The sequence below is a fragment of the Seriola dumerili genome, unplaced genomic scaffold, assembly GCF_002260705.1.
Source record: "Seriola dumerili isolate Sdu_G_001 unplaced genomic scaffold, Sdu_1.0 BDQW01000016.1, whole genome shotgun sequence".
Classification (NCBI taxonomy): Eukaryota; Metazoa; Chordata; class Actinopteri; order Carangiformes; family Carangidae; genus Seriola; species Seriola dumerili.
In genome coordinates, this window is record NW_019174271.1 from 499,139 (window position 1) to 517,029 (window position 17,891).

General features: G+C 39.9%; 1 protein-coding gene across 2 annotated transcripts in view; it reads right to left on the bottom strand.

Moving 5' to 3' along the window:
- ano10 (anoctamin 10) overlaps window positions 1-17,849 on the bottom strand; it is a 47,396-nt gene extending 29,547 nt beyond the window's left edge. For both annotated transcript variants that reach the window (XM_022751147.1, XM_022751139.1), the window contains exons 1-13: window positions 17,796-17,849; window positions 15,982-16,047; window positions 14,197-14,343; window positions 13,914-14,111; window positions 12,181-12,315; window positions 9,308-9,427; window positions 8,902-9,086; window positions 6,826-7,210; window positions 4,179-4,234; window positions 4,002-4,076; window positions 3,533-3,721; window positions 3,229-3,420; window positions 1,470-1,598 (exon numbers count right to left, since the gene is read on the bottom strand). In XM_022751147.1, the coding sequence (XP_022606868.1) occupies window positions 1,470-1,598; window positions 3,229-3,420; window positions 3,533-3,721; window positions 4,002-4,076; window positions 4,179-4,234; window positions 6,826-7,210; window positions 8,902-9,086; window positions 9,308-9,427; window positions 12,181-12,315; window positions 13,914-14,111; window positions 14,197-14,343; window positions 15,982-15,985 (1,815 nt within the window). In that variant the 5' untranslated portion in view covers window positions 15,986-16,047; window positions 17,796-17,849. The remainder of the gene's footprint in view (window positions 1-1,469; window positions 1,599-3,228; window positions 3,421-3,532; window positions 3,722-4,001; window positions 4,077-4,178; window positions 4,235-6,825; window positions 7,211-8,901; window positions 9,087-9,307; window positions 9,428-12,180; window positions 12,316-13,913; window positions 14,112-14,196; window positions 14,344-15,981; window positions 16,048-17,795) is intronic.
- Between the last annotated feature and the right edge of the window lie 42 nt (window positions 17,850-17,891).

The following is a 17,891-nucleotide window of genomic DNA, read 5'->3' on the forward strand; positions in this document are numbered from 1 at the left end:
ACATTTATGCAGATACTCACTCTCTCTCTCTCTCTCTCTCTCTCTCTCTCTCTCTCTCTCTCTCTCTCTCCCTCTCTCTCCCTCTCTCCCTCTCTCCCTCTCTCGCATGGATTGAATTTGGACTCTGGCTCCATCTAGTGCACAAGAAGTTTCAACAGCCCTTCAGCCACAGCATCATGCTTGCACACAAAAGGGCTGTATCTCCATGTTTTAGTTGAAGGCCCCACAACTTGTAATACATCCACACAGGTGTTTTCATTTATTTCCTCCAATTAGATGGTTCTCAAAGTGTCCCATACGGTGTCAGGACAGGAAGTGAACATCTGGTCTTTGACTGGGGCCAACTTGTTTGTCCATGTGGCTTTTGTACCATCATACTGCCGTAGGTTCTGATGGTTCTAATACAACACTCTGCAGGGTTTGGGAGCTGCTGTACAGAGTGCAGAGTACAGTGAGTTACAATTAACAAAAATGATAAGCAGCTAAAGATTTATTCGTAACGATCAGCTAAGCTCCACCTGTGTGAATGGCAATCGTGATGGTGAACATGGCTTTTATTATTTTCCCTCAGATATTTAAAATGCTGTACATATAGAGTGTTATTGTTGACGTATGATCTGAACACAGGTTGTGACTATGGCCTTTATTATTATTTTCATTCCACTGTTATGTATTAAATGGGGGAGGGGGATTATATGTTGTGGACCCTCACTGGACCCTTCGTCTGAACAGACTGCGGTGTGATTGCGTGGGTTCCTCTTCATATTATGAACTGCGGTGTCTTGCTATGCTCCCAACTCTATGTTATTCATTGCCTTAACTGGGGATTTAATCATAATCAGACTACTGAAGTCGTGTTAAAGAACTGAGACTGTTTGGACGTTGGCTGGTTTTTGGTATTATTTGTAAACCTTGTGATTGTTTGTTGTGCTTGAATGTAAGTTTGCCTCGTGGCCTTTCGTGGTCAATGCAAACTAATAGTGCTTCCTCCATTATTATGAGATTTCTGCTGACATTAAAGGAAGCAAAGGGAAAGATTTACTATTTTCCTTGGTAGCTTTCAACCATGTTAAGCAGTTACTCAAGTGTCCATTCATGTGGTGTATCAGATACACCCAAGAGCGTATGTACTTTTCTTCCTAGGCCTTTTTAAATAAGGCAAATTGTTGCATTTTAAGTCAATCTGATCAAATCAAAAAAAAAAAACCTTTGACTGTCTCCTATAATAATCTTCAGGTCGACTCAAACTGACTTGTCCTTGTCTCTTTGAGGCTGGTTGAGCACTTGCTGTTCTGCTATGGGACAAGCCAAGTCTTGTTTTATAATCATACCAACACAATTAGAATACCTCTGGTGCACAGATGTTGTGTGACCACCACACAAAGGTGCACTGTTCTATGTGGATCACTACCGTATGTGTGCATGTACATGGTCTTGTGTCTTTGTGTATGAATGTGCACATGAATTACCTCTATAGCCACTGTCCACAGTATGAGCTGTGTCTCTGAGTCGGGGAAGTAGGCCTTGACTTCTGGAGACATGCCGATCAGAGCGAAGTTGGTCACAACAGCGATCACACTCATGGCCTCAAAGGCGAGCTGGACACGGAGACAGAGAGACGGCAACAGTCAGTGATTTGTTTCCAAAAATGGAAACCCAGATGGGCACGGTGTAGGGTTAGTGACACCTCGCTCTTAATCAACAGTTCAGATCAGGAAAGCATGTTATAAATAAGACTGACAGAAGTGTAATATTCTCATGGACAGTGTAGTCAGATAACATTTCACACAGAAGTGAATAATGGTAACTAGAGAGGATACATGTGTCATTTACTTTTATTCATTTGGCAGACTTACAAGTGAGGGACGTCATGAAAGCTTCAACTGGGTTGTATTCAATAGTTTCAAGGAGGTAGGTAAAAGTTAATAGACAGAGCTAGTTAGACCTGTTGGGGGTGTTAGAGGTGTTAGGAGAGGAGAGGAGTCTTCAACAGATTCTTGAAGATAGAGAGGGACACCCTGCTCTAATAGAACCACAGACCTGAACAGTCTGGACTGAGACTGTCTTGTGATCAGGGATGGTGATGCCTGACAACATTCCTTCGAGGAGCACAGTGGCGAGAAGGAGCATAAGGCTGAATGATTCAGTTCAAGTAGATGGAGCAGATCCAGAAGTCACTCTGAAGGCAGCATCAGTGAGTTGAATTTGATTCAGGCAGCCATAGGTAGTGTGACGACCCTCTCTGAGCAGGCTTCTCGCTACAGGAGCCTGATGGGTGGAGTTCAGTTTTCAGGAAGCTTCAGCTTTCTTGGTCTGGCTGCACTATATAAGCTGGTGGTAGTCAGCCAGTCTCTCTCCCTTCCCTGGCTTCCTCCCTCCCTGTTGTTTTTGTTCATTTATTTGTTTGCCTTTAATTTATTTTTCAGTTATATAAAATAAAGTTAGTTTTAAGTCATGTGTGGTCTTCCCTCTGCCTTGAGCTGGGTTGGGATAGGTAGCCATTGGACGTCGATGAGTAGCGGAGTGACATGGGCTTTTAGGCTGATTGAAAACCATTCAACCCTTCAATGCATTGCATGCGTAAGGGTTTCACTGTGGAGGAAAGGAGTTGAGATGAGAGATAACAGTGGTCTGAACCAAGAGCTGGGGGCATACTGAGTCAGGTAAGGCCTGATTTTTCTGATGTTGTATAGAGCAACCACATGGTCTGAGAAGGAGAGCTGGTCATCAAACATGACACCCAGGTTTCTCTAGACCTTGGTTGGGGTAAGAGATGAATAGGTGATTTTAATATTGATATCATGATGAAGAGACTGATTGGCCGGGATGACTAACAGTTCAGTCATAGAGAGGTTTAGTTTAGAAGGTTGTGTTCCTTCATCCATGTGGTTATGTCAGAGAGACAGGCTGAGATCCGTGGGTTTGTCTGACAGGTAAAGATGGGTTTCGTCTGCATAGCGGTGATATGAGAAACCATGCGAGTGGATAATTGGACCCAAGGAGGTGGTGCATTTATTGTCCTCAAGCTGTTCAATAATAGCAGCAGCTTTGGTTTAATCTGCACTTTAAAAAATAAAGAACATTTGTTTTTAGCTTTTTATTTCCTAAAAATAACATCAACTGCCACCTTAGTGTCAAAAAACTCAATATGGATGAATCTATAAAAGTTGCTGAAGCAATCTGACAAAAGTGTTTGCATACATGCTACCTGCTTTTTGCATGTCCCACCTGCCAGACTCCTATGTTTGCTGCTGGGTCAGAGAAGGGTCGTTTGAACACGCGACACATCTTGAAGGCGTCAGAGTAAACCTCAGTGATGTTGTTCAACACCACCAGGACGGCAGCCAGAGGGTAGACACAGGAGAACAGACTGACGTAACCAAATAGCAGGAACAGCTCCAGGTAGTCGTCAAATGTTCCCTGAGAGAGGGAGAGAACATCTCACAGGCATATGGATCAACATATAAACACAAATGGAGACCTGATACTCAAATCATGAAACTGACTGAGAGAAAAGACCATGTGCACCTACCAAGTACGTGCTCATGTCAGCCTCCAGCCGGACCTGCTCGGCCAGAGGAAGCTCTTTGTCCTCCAGAGTTTTTCTCTTCCGGACCTTGTGGATCATCTTCTTGTTGCGTCTCCTCTGGAGCCAGTAGGGCAAGAAGGCCTCCATGAACTGATTCAAGATCTGACTAGTAATCAGTAGGGTGGCCAGACTCTGGACACAGACGAAAACCAAGACAAAGAAAACAACAGAAACCAGGTAGGGTGAGGAAACGTGAGGGGAAACAAGGGAGGGAGGGAAAGAAAGACATAAAAGGGAAATGGGGAAGACAGAACCCAAGGAAGTAATAAAGGAATCAAGAATGGAAGAAAGGAAATAAAAGAATAATGATAGAAGGAAGGAAACAGAAGCAAAATGAGAACAAAACAAGGAGACAAACAAATAAAAAATATTGAAAATCAGTGGAAGAAGAAACTGAAAAACCCGGGCCTACCTGTCTGAGCAGCACCATGTCCTGCATGACAAAGGCGATGTAGAACAACGAGGCGAAACAGTTGAAGAAGTTGAACTGCAGAGAAAAGTGTCAAGCCAGCGATGATAAGTGTGAGTGTCGGATCACTGAAGGATGAAATTGGCAATATTTTGAAAAACATAAGTCCTTTATACTCACGACTAATACTTTGAGGACCAAGTGATTCTGATATGAAGACTCTAGCCGGTGATTCTCTAAACGCACAGAGGGGAAAAAAACATTTGAAGCATGTCACATAAAACAAATGACAGGCAGTTCTTTCTATGACCCGCATCACATTTCCTCCCTCATCCTACAGAATGCACTGAAGCGTAGTCTTCACATCCACAGTTTACTACCAATTCATTTTGTCTAACAAAGGGAAAACAACAACACATCTCAATGTTTTGAAATGAGAAGTTATAATATAATAATAATAATGTTATTTGTACTTAACTCCAAAAATGAAGGGTCTTTTCTGCTCATATTAGAGTAAGAGTGATTTCCTATTGTTGCAAAAAGAGGATGGACAAAAAGTCTACACAGCAGATGCAGCATGTTACATTAAACACATAATTTGAGCTTTAAATTTTAATATTTTCATAGTTAGTGCTAGGTTACCAAGGTAACAATACAACTATATAAAGTCCATTACTGGTGGAACAAGTCAAATTTTTTTTTGGCATTTTTGCCTTTATTCTGATAGGATAGTGAGAGATGAACAGGAAAGTCAGGGAGAGAGAGAGAGAGAGGGGATGACATGCAGCGACTGGAACCCATGGCCGCTGTGGTCAGGACTAAACCTCTGTGGTACACGCTCTACCAGGTGAGCCACTGAGGCGCCCCAAGTCTGTGACTGTTAAATGAAGATCTCGAAATGTTAATGTATTAATGTATCTAATCTGAGAGACAAAGTGATTATATTAAATTGTTTTATTGAGGCTGGGCCTTGTATGCATATGCTTGTAAGCAAATAAAAAAGTCAGTGAATTGACATTGGAGCTGTCAGTCAGTCAACTGCCAGACGTTACTTGCATCGTCTTTTACACAACGCAGAGAACGTAACTGTTATGTAGAAAAAGACATTTAATGGGGTGTTGTGAACTGTATATTCAGGAGGAGACTGACCCCTGTTACACAGACTTCCCCTAATGTAACATAAACATCAGCTGATCACTTGTGTAAGTTTCCATTTAGTAAAGCCATAGCTTGACGCTCTATCATCCCTCTCGTCCACTTCGAAATCCACAAAATTCCAGGAGACCACTTGTAAAGTTAAATTCTTTACTTTACATCAAAAAGGTGATACAAAACAAAATCTTTTCCACTTTCAAATAATAAAAGTCAATATACAGAAAAGGAGATATAGAGAAAGAGAGTGAGAGAGAGGTCAAAAAACTGTGTCGCTCTACTCTCTCTGCTTGTCCTGTAATTACCTCTCGGTAACGCCCCTGAACTCCCTTTGCGTGGGATCATTAAAGGTCTAACCAAGTTCTACACAGTACAATCAATTAGAAATGAAATGTTACATATTTTAAATTGTAACCACACATTTTTAATCTAAAGAATCATATATTTACCTTTTTGATTACTTTAAATATTTAAATTATTAAACATTCAATGAACTGTGTTATTTAACCACTTAAACATCAACAAAAATGCTTTTAGGCTCCTACAACTTGAGTTGACAAAACTCCATAAGCCATACAACATTATACATCTGTTGTGACAGGATGAGCAGTTCTCCCTGTGACATGTACATCGACTTTGGTTTGTAAACCTGGTGGAGTGCTAAATCAACACTGAATCAAACAGAAAGTAAATGAGATTGTGTTGCTCTTTCTGGGTTGAAACAATCAATCATGTTACCCTTCCCCAATCAGTGATGTCACAGCAGGTGTTTTGCTTTTCACAGCTGGTGGAAAACAGCTGGTGTACCACCGTTCAGTACCGGATTAGAGAAACTGGACTTAATTAGCATTTCTCCCACACCCTGTTAGCTTCCACATTTATCATTCTCACTGGTACTTGTAGTTTAGTGACCTCACATAGTTTCCAGTGAAGTTCCACCCATATTTCAACCTGTGCAGAGAACTGATCAGTCTGAATAAGTGAAAATAAGTGAAGTAAAAAAAAATGTGCAGGTATACAGAGCTTTTCTCTTTAGAAGCTCTGTACAGCCACAAGAATCTGTTGTCCTGTCTAACAGGTTCACCAAAAACTAATGGTCAAACAAATGTGTGTACATGTCCCTGTGGTCCTGAGGAGTCCACTCAGCTTCTTGGGTTAAGGCCAAAAACATGTTTTGTGAGGTCACAGTGATCTTGACCTTTGACCTCCAAAATCTAATCAGTTCATCTTTGTAAAAAAAACATAATGCCCCCAGCTCCGACTGTTGATAGCACACAGGCATAAAGAAATCTTTCTGCAACTTTGCCAAACTTTGCCATGATATGAGGTGAATGCTAAATGAATGTAATGTAATACAGTGGAATTACTGATTTGATCTTGGTTTGCAACTAAACATTATTTTGGCTTATTTTTTTTTCTATTAAAAGGCCAATTCCTCAGGTCAAAGGTGGAATTTTTAAACTGTTTGTTATTCTTACATAAAGTCCTAAACCTTAACATATCTTCTATCTTTGAAAACAAAAGGAGATAACTGTCATATATGAGAAGCAGGAAAGGGATCATTTCTGCTTGATAAATGCCTTAAATTATGAATTGATGTCAGTGTCTGATTTGATGTATGTTGTTTCTGCACTGCCACTCTTCATTAAAACAAGAACAGATTTAGACAACTCACCCCATTCTGTGAGGAACTCCGCAGCATACCTGTAGATCAGGTTCATAATCTCTATGACCACAGCATAGATGATACTGGGGATGAACAGTAGTATTCCCGTCCAGAATGTGGGCTCCTCATCGTGGACTGTGAGTGCCCAGCCCTCCATCTGAAAGTAGATCATCATGACGTAGAGGGACAGGTAGAGGCAGAGCAGCACAAAGGGCACGGACACAAGGTAGATCCGCAGCTGCCTCTTAGCGTTGGGGTAGAGAGGCTCCTCGCGGCCCGTCACAGGGTTGAAGCCGAGGACACCATGGAAACCAGGCCGAGGTTCTTCAAAGGCTTTCTTCCTGCTCAGTGTGCCCCAGTGGTAGGCTAGTGAGGCACTACACCGCTTCCATAACTGGTGGAGGAAAGGTTCAGCTCATCACTGCATTGTTATTCATTAAAGCTACAACATAATGTCCTTGTGTCATTCATCTGGTCATCTCACATTCTTACATTCGTTTTTTAAGAAATTATTTATAATCAAGTTCCTCCTTAAAGAAATAGTTCGGGTTTTCTGACGTGGGGTTGTTTGAGATACTCATGAATAGTCGTTACATTACCCACAGCAGATTCCGTTCAGCGGACCGGCAGCACCCGGCAGAGTGGCAGAGCTATGTGTTGCTGTGCACAGGGCCACGAGAAAAAATGTGTTTTAGAGACACACCAGCGCACCTACGGTGTGCAGTGTATTAAGCCGCTTTCTGATTTACTCAGTTGACCTGCAGCTGCAGCGTAATACAGTGCGCTCCGTAGGTGTGCTTGTGCGTAGGAATACGGTAGTTCAGTGGTTGAAAAATGTATAGCCAAAGGATAGTGCTGTTTTCACAGGAAGATAAACTGCTGAAAATATTCTACCTGAAGCGTACATTTAAACAGATATTGGATTGTTTCAGTGGCCATTTTTAAAAGTCTGTAAATCACATGCACACCAACACACTACTCTGCACACCAACATATCACTCTGCCACAATATCGGGTACTGCCGGCTGGCTTTCCTAACTGGGAGTGCGCTGAACAGAATCTACTGTGGGTAATGAACTGAGTATTTAAGATTACCTCACACAACCCAACGTCAAAAAACCTGAACTATCCCTTTAAAGAAGCTTTTTGTTTTGCTATTGCTACATAGCTAACATTAGCAATAACAGCTGTTTACCTAACAGTCTTGCCAATATTAACAATACAAGAGGTTATAATTTGTCCTCTGAGCAGCTACGTCTTCAGGACAGTCTGCATATTACAGTGACTCTGTATCAGAAAGCGACGAGAAAGTCTGACCAGGCCTGGGCTAGCTGGTTAGCATGCTGACTTCAGTAGAAGGTCAAAACACAAAGGGGCTTTCAAGCGTCAAAAACATTGTGTTTTTTCTGTACATTACAATGTATCCTTTTTAATTTTAATATGGTTATGATACGTTTTTACCACAATTTACAGAAGACGTTCACTAAGATGTCATTCAGTGTAACTACGGCTTATATACAAAAAAATCTCATGAGGCATATTAAGAGCAACAATAATTAGATGACATACTTAAAGACTGGAGACAGCCCCCAAATACAAATTAATTGTAATTTTAAATCTTTTAAAATACTTTGCCAATCTTCTTCTTTACATTAGGTTTTACCCATGTCAACAAGAAGGTTTTATAAGGAAATGAAATTCAATTTATTTTGATCACATATTCTTTTGTGTCAGATATTGTATCAGGTCAGTATAAGTATATTGTTTCATTTTTACATAAATATATCTCTTATACCGAATGACCATGGTTTGTTACTCTGAAGGAAAGAAGTGAAAGAAATAGAAGTAAAACCAGGGTTAACATTGGTGTTTCTTTACACCTCTGGAAACAGCTGTTGGTGAGTAATGGAATGAAGGTTGATGCTAAACTCATAACGTTTCTTCTAAACTTGGAGGTGAACAGCTTTTAATGTGAGCAATGTAGCAATAGCAAAACTAACAGCTCCTTTAAGTCTTTTAGGTTGTATTTTTTAAAAAGTCCTGAATGACTCTGGTCTATAAATAAGTAAAAATCACTCTCATTACCTCCAGTATAACCGTACACCAGACCAAATTAAACGCAGCAAAGATTACGTATTTGTCGTAGCCCTCCCAGTCAAACAGATAGTAAGGCACTCCAATGAGGGCCATGGGCACCAGGGCAAAGGTGAAGTACTCCAAGAAGCCAAAGTAGAAGGCCTGGCCCTCACCATAGTAGTGTCTGATATCATCTGACAGAGGACCAAGAGAAAAGAAGTGGGTAGGAGCACTAACAGAGCATTTCAGTCAAAAACATCCACCAAGGGAAAGAGCAAGTCTGAAGCAGATGGAGCATTGTGATAAGGATGTGTGAGGACTAACAATGTAAGGTGTGACAAAAATCTTATATAAAAATCTTATAATATAACAATTGGATTATGTTTTCTCAAATGGTGACTATTCTTCCACTTACCAAGAGGCTGAAGGGACAACTTCACCTTTTTGTACCAGGAAAAAGACAGTCTCTTCAGTTCCTCCTTCTCATGGAGAGGAAACATCTGGATCAGGATCCCTTTGGACTGAAGTCTGCGGACTGAGACATAAAGATAACAGCACGTTACTTCCTGTGTTGTCAATTTACTTTAGCGCCAGTATGTATGTATATGTATGACTGACAGACAGACAGACAGACAGATAGACAGATAGACAGATAGATAGATAGATAGATAGATAGATAGATAGATAGATAGATAGATAGATAGATAGATAGATAGATAGATAGATAGATAGATAGATAGATAGATAGATAGATAGATAGATAGATAGATAGATAGATAGATAGATAGATAGATAGATAGATAGATACTTTATCCCCTAGGGGAAATTCATATTTCCATTAGCTCATTGTTGATAATAATAAAAACAGTTAATAATAAAGAAACAATAATAATTAGATTAGTCCACATCCTTTTGCTGAGGTGTTCTACAGCCTGATGGCAGTTTGAACAAAGGATCTCCTGAACCTCTCTGTTCTGCAGCGCAGTGAGATGAGACTGCAGCATAAAAGAGTACACTGGCCACCACTGACTGAAAAAACGTGCAACATTTCACTGCAGACGTCAAAGGACCTGAGCTTCCTGTGGAAAAAGAGCCGGCTCTGCCCCTTCAGGTACATGTGTTCAGGGACCAGTCCAGTTTACTGTCCAGGTGCACACCTAGGTATTTATAAGTGTGCACCACCTCAATGTCCTTCCCTCTATCACACCATACTTATTTAATAATCCAAATCATGATGAGCTAAAATGTTGTATACAGGTATTTTAATAGCGAATCATATGGAACTTTCCCAACTAAGTAAATACGCAGCTTAATTTTCTTAATTCAGAAACTGAAGCTTTCAGGACAGGCACACAATAGCTAGGAGAGAGGCCCATTGTACACAATGCACTGTCTATAACAATAATTCCTATTGTCTATTACAGAGCAGCTCTATCAAAAAGCTCTATCATCTCATCTGCCATCTGTTGAGTGCATTATTTGTTGAGAACGATTACATTCTGCTTTAACACCAATTTCTCAAACACAGGCAGTGAATAGAGGCTCTGCTATCGCCCCTGGAACTTCATTTCTCCCTTATCTCTCGTTGGGAATATTTCACTGCATTTGCATAAGTATTGTTTCCATACTGCAACCACAGAGAAAGAGAGAGAGAGAGACAAAGAGAGGGAGGGAGGGAGGTACAGAGGCAGTGGTGGTGGTGGTGGTTGGGGGTGGGTTGGAGGCTGTGTTCAAGGGGTGAAGGCAGAGTTGTGCTTCCTTCTTTAATTACAACTTAAAACCATTACTACTTCTGAGAAACTGCATTATGCTGAGTGAAATATGTAAATGTATGTAAATCCAGTCACAAGAAAGAAAGAAATGAAACTGAAGAAAAAAAACATTTGTTACGCAAAGAAGAAGAAATAATGTAAGATTCAGTTTTCAGTGGTTTATGCTTATGAATTATTTTCCATTTGTATAATGTACACAACAATTACCACTGTCATTAATTGGTACTGTTAAGGAACAGGTTTGGTTTCAGGTTCTTCATTTAACCATCATTTTCATCCTAGATTAATTGATTTGATTTGATTATTTTTCCTATTAAACAAGTTTGTCAGAAAAATAATGAAAAACACTCATTACAAGTTTCGAGAGTCCAAGGTGACGTCTTTACGCCGGCTGTGTCACTGCTGCATCGCTGCTGCTGCTGCTGCTGCAGCTCTATCTCTCTACATGAGGTTACTTCAATGTTGTATTTCTTTCCATTATGAATTCATTTCTGATTTATTTTTGACAGAAAATGTAACTCAAAGTCACCTCCTCATGGTTGTCTGCCTCCACCACTCAGACCACTTTCATATTACCTCCCTGTTTATCCAGAGTCATAAAAACTATGAACCATTTGTGTGAAATCTTGTCATAACTGCTGTGAAGTCTTGAGTGCTGGCTTAAAAGTGTTTTATGAGGTCACACTGACCTTGACCTTTGACCAACAAAATCGAATCAGTTCATCCTTGAGTCATAGTGAACATTTGTGCCAAATTCAAGACGTTACTGAGATATCGCATCTACAAGAATGGGACGGACAGACGGACAACCCAAAAACAATATGCCTCTGGCTCTAGCTGTCGCCAGTGCGGAGGCATAAAAATATAATATTTATATTTATGTCTGTGTCATATTCAGATTCTGCTTAGACAGCCTAGATAGAAAACTATAATGGAAGGTGTTGCCTGTATGATCATCATCAACAGGTCTTTTCTCTGTCTATTTTTGCTGAGAGCCATAGTGATAACATGGGCACCAAAATGAACACCAAGATGTTCTGCAGCCGCCATGCAGCCAGTGTGTTCCCGACCTTAAATTGATTTTTTTGTCTCAAATAAACTGCAAAATTTTCAATTTATAAAAATATAAAATAGAAGAAAGTAGCAAATCCTCACACTGGAGAAGCTTAAACTAGCCAATGTATAAATGACTTGATTGATCCTTTATCAGAATGGTTGACCATTATCTTCCTGTCAGTCAACTAACCCCTGAGCTGATTATTCAGGGCTGAGTGATAAGGATGAAATGCCTCATCAAAGTAAAGTACATGTAGTTTTACATCCAAATATCTGTACATACTGTCATATAGTAAATATTCTATAAAATCAATTGTTAATGGATAAAATAATCACATGGAGACACCTGCTCCAGTTAAACACCTTACAAATCAGGAAATATCACTGAACTGATCCCGACAAAACCTTACTGAATTACAAAGTGTGTAAAATTGTGTGTGAGAGGTGTGTAGACACTCACTGATAGATTTCCCAGGGTACAGCTTGACCTGGGCGTATCCTGGTACATGAGTCTCATCTCTGGCTCTTAATGTGTCCAGCTCATGTTTCACGATGTACTGACACTCGGCCATGCTGAGGAAGCTGTCTCCATCCCCTGTAGACACAGAGACCGACAGCAAACAGTCGCCGTGACAGTCACAACAAAGACCTGTTACACAGCTGTGACAGTGAGGTCAGTCTCTTTAAACTGTGATGAGAACTGTGTCAATTACAACAAGAGTTTGTTTCGAAACTACAGTTCATTTTCCTCCAGCTCTGTTGATTCTTCAGCTGTGACGGTTAGAAACCGGCTCCATGCTGGACTTTTACAATCAGGAGCTGAACTTTTCCTGAACGTTTTTTCCTTGAAAATTACTTAAATGAATAATCAATTATCAAAATAGTTGCTAGTTAATTTTCTGTCAAGCAGCTAATCAAGAAATCATTGAAGCTCAAATCAAATTTTGATCAAATCTTATCGACCTTATATCGAACCCAGATATTTAATCTGTAAGCTTTCAAAATCCAATAACAAATTAATTAAGGTTTTGCTTTCAACAATTGAGATTTAATTATTAGAAGAAAAGGTAAATGAACATTATTAAGATTAACATTTAAAGAATTTAAACAGGTTTTTCCAGAGGTGAAAGTTTCAGCACATTTTTCTTTTCTAATGAAAAGAGAGAAAATGAATGTTTAGGAGGAATTTTGTGAGATTCTCAGTTAAATGAACCTGGATATTTCACCAACATCGAACTAAATCAAAAATGAAACTGGGTCTGTGAACTGAGTCCTATGCCTTCATTCTCATTATTCTACTAAATAATAAATAAACAGAGTTTGCAGCTGTTTTCTCTAAGTCATTGAATATTTTACAGAGTCGTACCTCAGACTCCATGAATAAATGTTAAAAGTTCAGGTCATTTTACATGGGTTTGTGTGAGGTAGTCACGCATGGTTAGTGTATTACCTGCAGTAGATTCAGATCAGCTCCCAGTGTAGAGAAGCAGCAGAGGCACCAGTATATAAGCTGAGTGATGAGCTGCTATGGACGGTGTCAGCAGAAAAAAACTGTTTTAGTTACTTAAAAAATGTGCACAGAAAAAAGCTAATATCAGTTCAAGTATCGCTTTATTATGAATATTTACTTTGGAACTACATTTTTCAACCATTTAAATACAATATTTCTATGCACAAGCACATTTACACTTAGCTCTGTTTGACCCAAACAGCTGATCTGTGGAGTAATACAGTGCACGCCGTAGTTGCGTTTGTGCATAGGAATACGGTAGTTGAGCGGTTCACAAACTGTAGTTCAAAGGTAAAGGGCTGTTTAACGGCAGATAAAGTGGTGAAAATATTCAAAATAAAGTGAACACTTAAACTAATATTAGCTTTTTTCTGTGCACATTTTTAAGTAGCTTAAACAGTTTTTTTCTGCTGACCCTGTCCATAGCAGCTCGTCACTCAGCTTCTGCACTGGTGCCTCTGCTGCTTCTCTAAACTGGAAAAGCTGATCTGCATCTACTGCAGGTAACACACTGACTATGGATAAGTGACTCGCACAACCCCATGTCACATAACCTTTAAGAACAACCCCGTGTGTGTATACTTGTTGACTGTTACCGTACCATAGTTCAACTACAGTTTTGAACATTATTCTAAAGCAGAAATATTCACAAACCAAAGCATAGACATGCTCCTGGACTTTACCTTTAAAGTCTTTGAAGTTGTGTTTGTTGGCGCAGGTGAAGCCCCTCATGGACCCGTCGCTGAACTCCTTGAAGAGCCCCACATCCTCAGCACCAGAGAGCAGCCTCTGCTGGGAGGCCCCCACCAGGAACATGTTGGGGTTGTCTTTCTCCTGTGCCGCGATTCCAGGTCCCAGCTGCTCCACGAGCAGCTCAGCACCTGGGGAAAATAACACTCGTTGAAATTACCCCATAACGTCAGAAACAAATATTAGAAGAGAGAAGGAGAACTCTGAGTGCAGTACCTCCATGCCGCTGTTGGTCTCTTATCCTGCTCAGCAGCCATCCAATGGCTTCCTCCTTAGTGTCTGAAGCCAGCTCCACCACCACCAGAGGAGTGAACCTGGAGCCGCTGCTGTCGACTGACTCCATCATCGCCTCTCCCAGGACACCTGCACACGAAGTCATTGAGAAGTGACCAAAGAAAACATCCTGTGGTGCTTCTCAGAGAGAAAGTGAGGAAAATAAAAAAATAGAATCTTAAATAGAAATGATGTAATAAACATGTAAATGTAAATATAATAAAAAATACATACAAAAATATAAAAAATTGAAAATATACACTTCCTGAGCACTTTATTAGGAACACCTGTACACATGCTTATTCATATAATTATCCATCAGCCAATCATGTGGCAGCAGTGCAATGTATAAGGTCCAGGCTGGTGATGGTGGTGCGGTGGTGTAGTGGTGTGGGGAATGTTTTCTTGACTCACTTTAGGCCTTAATACCAATCAATTATGGTCTGAATGCCACAGTCGATGTGAGTATTGTTGCTGACCATATTCATCCCTTCATGGCCTCAGTTTACCTTCTTCTAATGGCTACTTCCAGCAGGATAATGCTCCATGTCACAAAGCTAAATCACTAAAGTACTGAAGTACGGTGGCCAACAAGGGCAAACGCGCTTTAACAGCGCTGTTTGTTTTGGGGGTTTTTGTGTTTTTGTTGTTGCAGTGTTTTTGTATTTGCAGCATGCTTCCTATTAATGTCTTTGTTTTGGCTTCCATCAGCACGTTTTTTCACTTGCAGCACGTTGCCGTTGTTGTATTTGTTTTGTATTTTTGGTATGTGTTTTTGAACTTGCATCGTTTTTGAATTTGTGATGTGTTTTGGGCCGTTGCAGCACGTTTGCCCTTGTTGGCCACCATACTAAAGAGCTCAACACACTGCACGTTAAAAAAACACTTGCAAAGAAAAATAAATTCAGAAAAAATCTCATCTTCATCAATTTGATAACAGATGTGCTGTAAATGCACACAACACAACCAAATACAGAAATGCGCTGCAAGTAGCACAACAGATGTGTTTCCAGGGGACGCAAAAAAGCGGTGAACCCAGCTGGGATGCAGAGGAGTCTCAGAGGAAAGTTTCAACATCTATTATGAAGAACCGAGGAAATACCCAGTGTTAGTGTGCTGTTCCTAATAAAGTGCTTGCTGAGTTTACCGTATAGGCCTCAAACTAAATCCATATCCAGATATTTTGGTACTTGGAGACTATCCTGTTCTGACTAAATCAAAATGTCTTTACTGAATAAAAATGTATCTGTAAAGTATCAGTCATTTGTCATGAGTGACAAGTTAAAGTAAATATTCACTGTCAGGTTTTCACAAGGTGTGTCAGACATTGCTCAACCCAGTGCAGTGAACTCCCAGCAACAGTGACCTTATTATCAGCAGTGGATTCATTACTATGATCTACACAGGGTGAATTATTTATATCCATAAACTAAGTAGCCTTGAACTATGAGGACAGTGGTGACCAGATGACACGTGGACTGACAGAAACAGCTGACTGACTCTGACACACACACACTCTCTCTCTCTCTCTCTCACACACACACACACACACACAGAGAGAGAGAGAGAGGGGCAGGGAGGGCCTCGTGCAGGAGCGACGCGTGTTATTAAAATGCAGTAGTGGAAAATGAGTCCTGGAAAGCACAGGAATAATTTTCTGTAACGAATCCACACGGCTGATTCCGTACGTCACGGTCCGTGTATCCGGCGGCTCGGATCGGTACTCACCCATATCTGAGTCTGTGCGGGACACGGCTCTGTTCCAGCCTCGGGGCGGGAGTTGGCTCTGCTGATCTGAGAACAAACAGATTAAACGACATGTCTGTAGTTCAGTGTCTGGAGGCTCCTCCACCCAGCTGGACTTCGTTATGTTCCACGTCACGAAGCAGCGCAGCCAACTTGAGCTGTCACACCCACCAACAACCCCTCACTGTTACAGCTGAGACCCGCCGATATAAACCAATCACTGCTGCCTCGTGCTTGCTATGATTTTAACCACGAGCCTGAGATTTAATGAAATTACATTTATTTTCTCCTTTTGCTCAGCAACACAGAGAAACACAGGTAGTCATGGGGCACCACGCCTTTTACTAACACAACTAATATCTGTTTTTAAAGTAGCAGCTTATCTTTTTTTTTTTTTTTAATTCTTACCAATATTCAAGTGCACCTAATTTTTGTTATTTTTGCTGTATTCTGTTTTATTTTGTTGGATAAAATATACTTATTGGATTCCTCATAAGGAAGACAGGCTTAACAGGAATGATGCTCAATGAATTCCACCCCAACTTGCCCACCTACAAATGATTTTTACAAATCTTCACCTTCACACGATAATATAGGCTACTTACAACTACTAACTAAAGAAGAGGAATAACTTTTGTTTTTGCTACTTTTACTTTTTATGCATGTGTGTAAGTGTGTCTGGCAGTTTTATGTGAAGAAATTCTCATACTAATTCAGTAAAATTGTGTTTGGCTTCCAATTTGGCAAATTAATTTTGAACATGCTACATTTAAAAGGTAAACCAGGTTAGTATTTTACATTTTAATTTCTCTGGTCAGACCAATATTATTTACATTTTACATATCATTGTAACATAACATACATCTTGGCTTGAAAATGACAGCATTTCATTTAGGTGAGTCAATTCCAGTCCCCTGGTAGTGTACATTCTGGCTCACTGTCTTGGCTCATAGGGGCATTTGATCTGGATGTGCTGTGTTGAAAAAGGAAAATCTAAGCACTGAGTAAACAACCTGACCAGGGTCAAAATAACTGCAAATACAGTAGGTTACCAGCAAATGCATCCGAATGATATTTACAAAACATCTGCATGTAAGGAGGATATAAAGCTTCCTCCATCTGCTCTGTGGTCAGCACTTTTAAACACTAATGTATCTCAAATATTAAACCAAAGTTAATTTTCATGACTGCATAAAATATCATTTGTCATTGTCATGCACTTTAGTGTCTTCCTCCTATTGTTATCTGTATACTGCAGTTGATTTTCATTTCATTTTAATCATTATGTTGTGTTTATTATGTTTTCTTTTAATTAATCAACATTTTAATCTTGAATTTAAAAGCTTTAATATCTATGTTAAGATAATTGTATAATTCCATGCTTCATCCATATGGTTTAATATTGCAATGATTATCTATATGTAATAAAAACTACATACTTCCTCCCCATTTAAAATCGATTATTACATTACTTTAATAAATCATATTAAATGAAGAACTGAATTACACTTTTATTTCTTTCTGTATTTATTTACGACTTTAACATATACGTTGAATGAGTATTGGTATTAGAAAGACCTGTCTTAAAGAACACATGTATCAAGCCAAACACTTTCAACTATGTTGCTAACATTTTAAATGACTTGCAGGATGAGTCAACGCAAAACTACGGTTTTATACAAACGTATCATTTACGGTATAACAAGGCTGTCAGTGCAAACAATACAACCCCCTGTTACCTTAACATGTGCACATTATTCACGGTTTAAAACTACATGTGTCGTTTTCCTACTTACCAGAGCTCTCTCCTTTGCTAAGTAGCTTGTTTAGGTATTTGACAGAGAAGCTACTTCCGCCTCACGCTCTGACGCTGGGTGCGCTTGTTTTGTCTT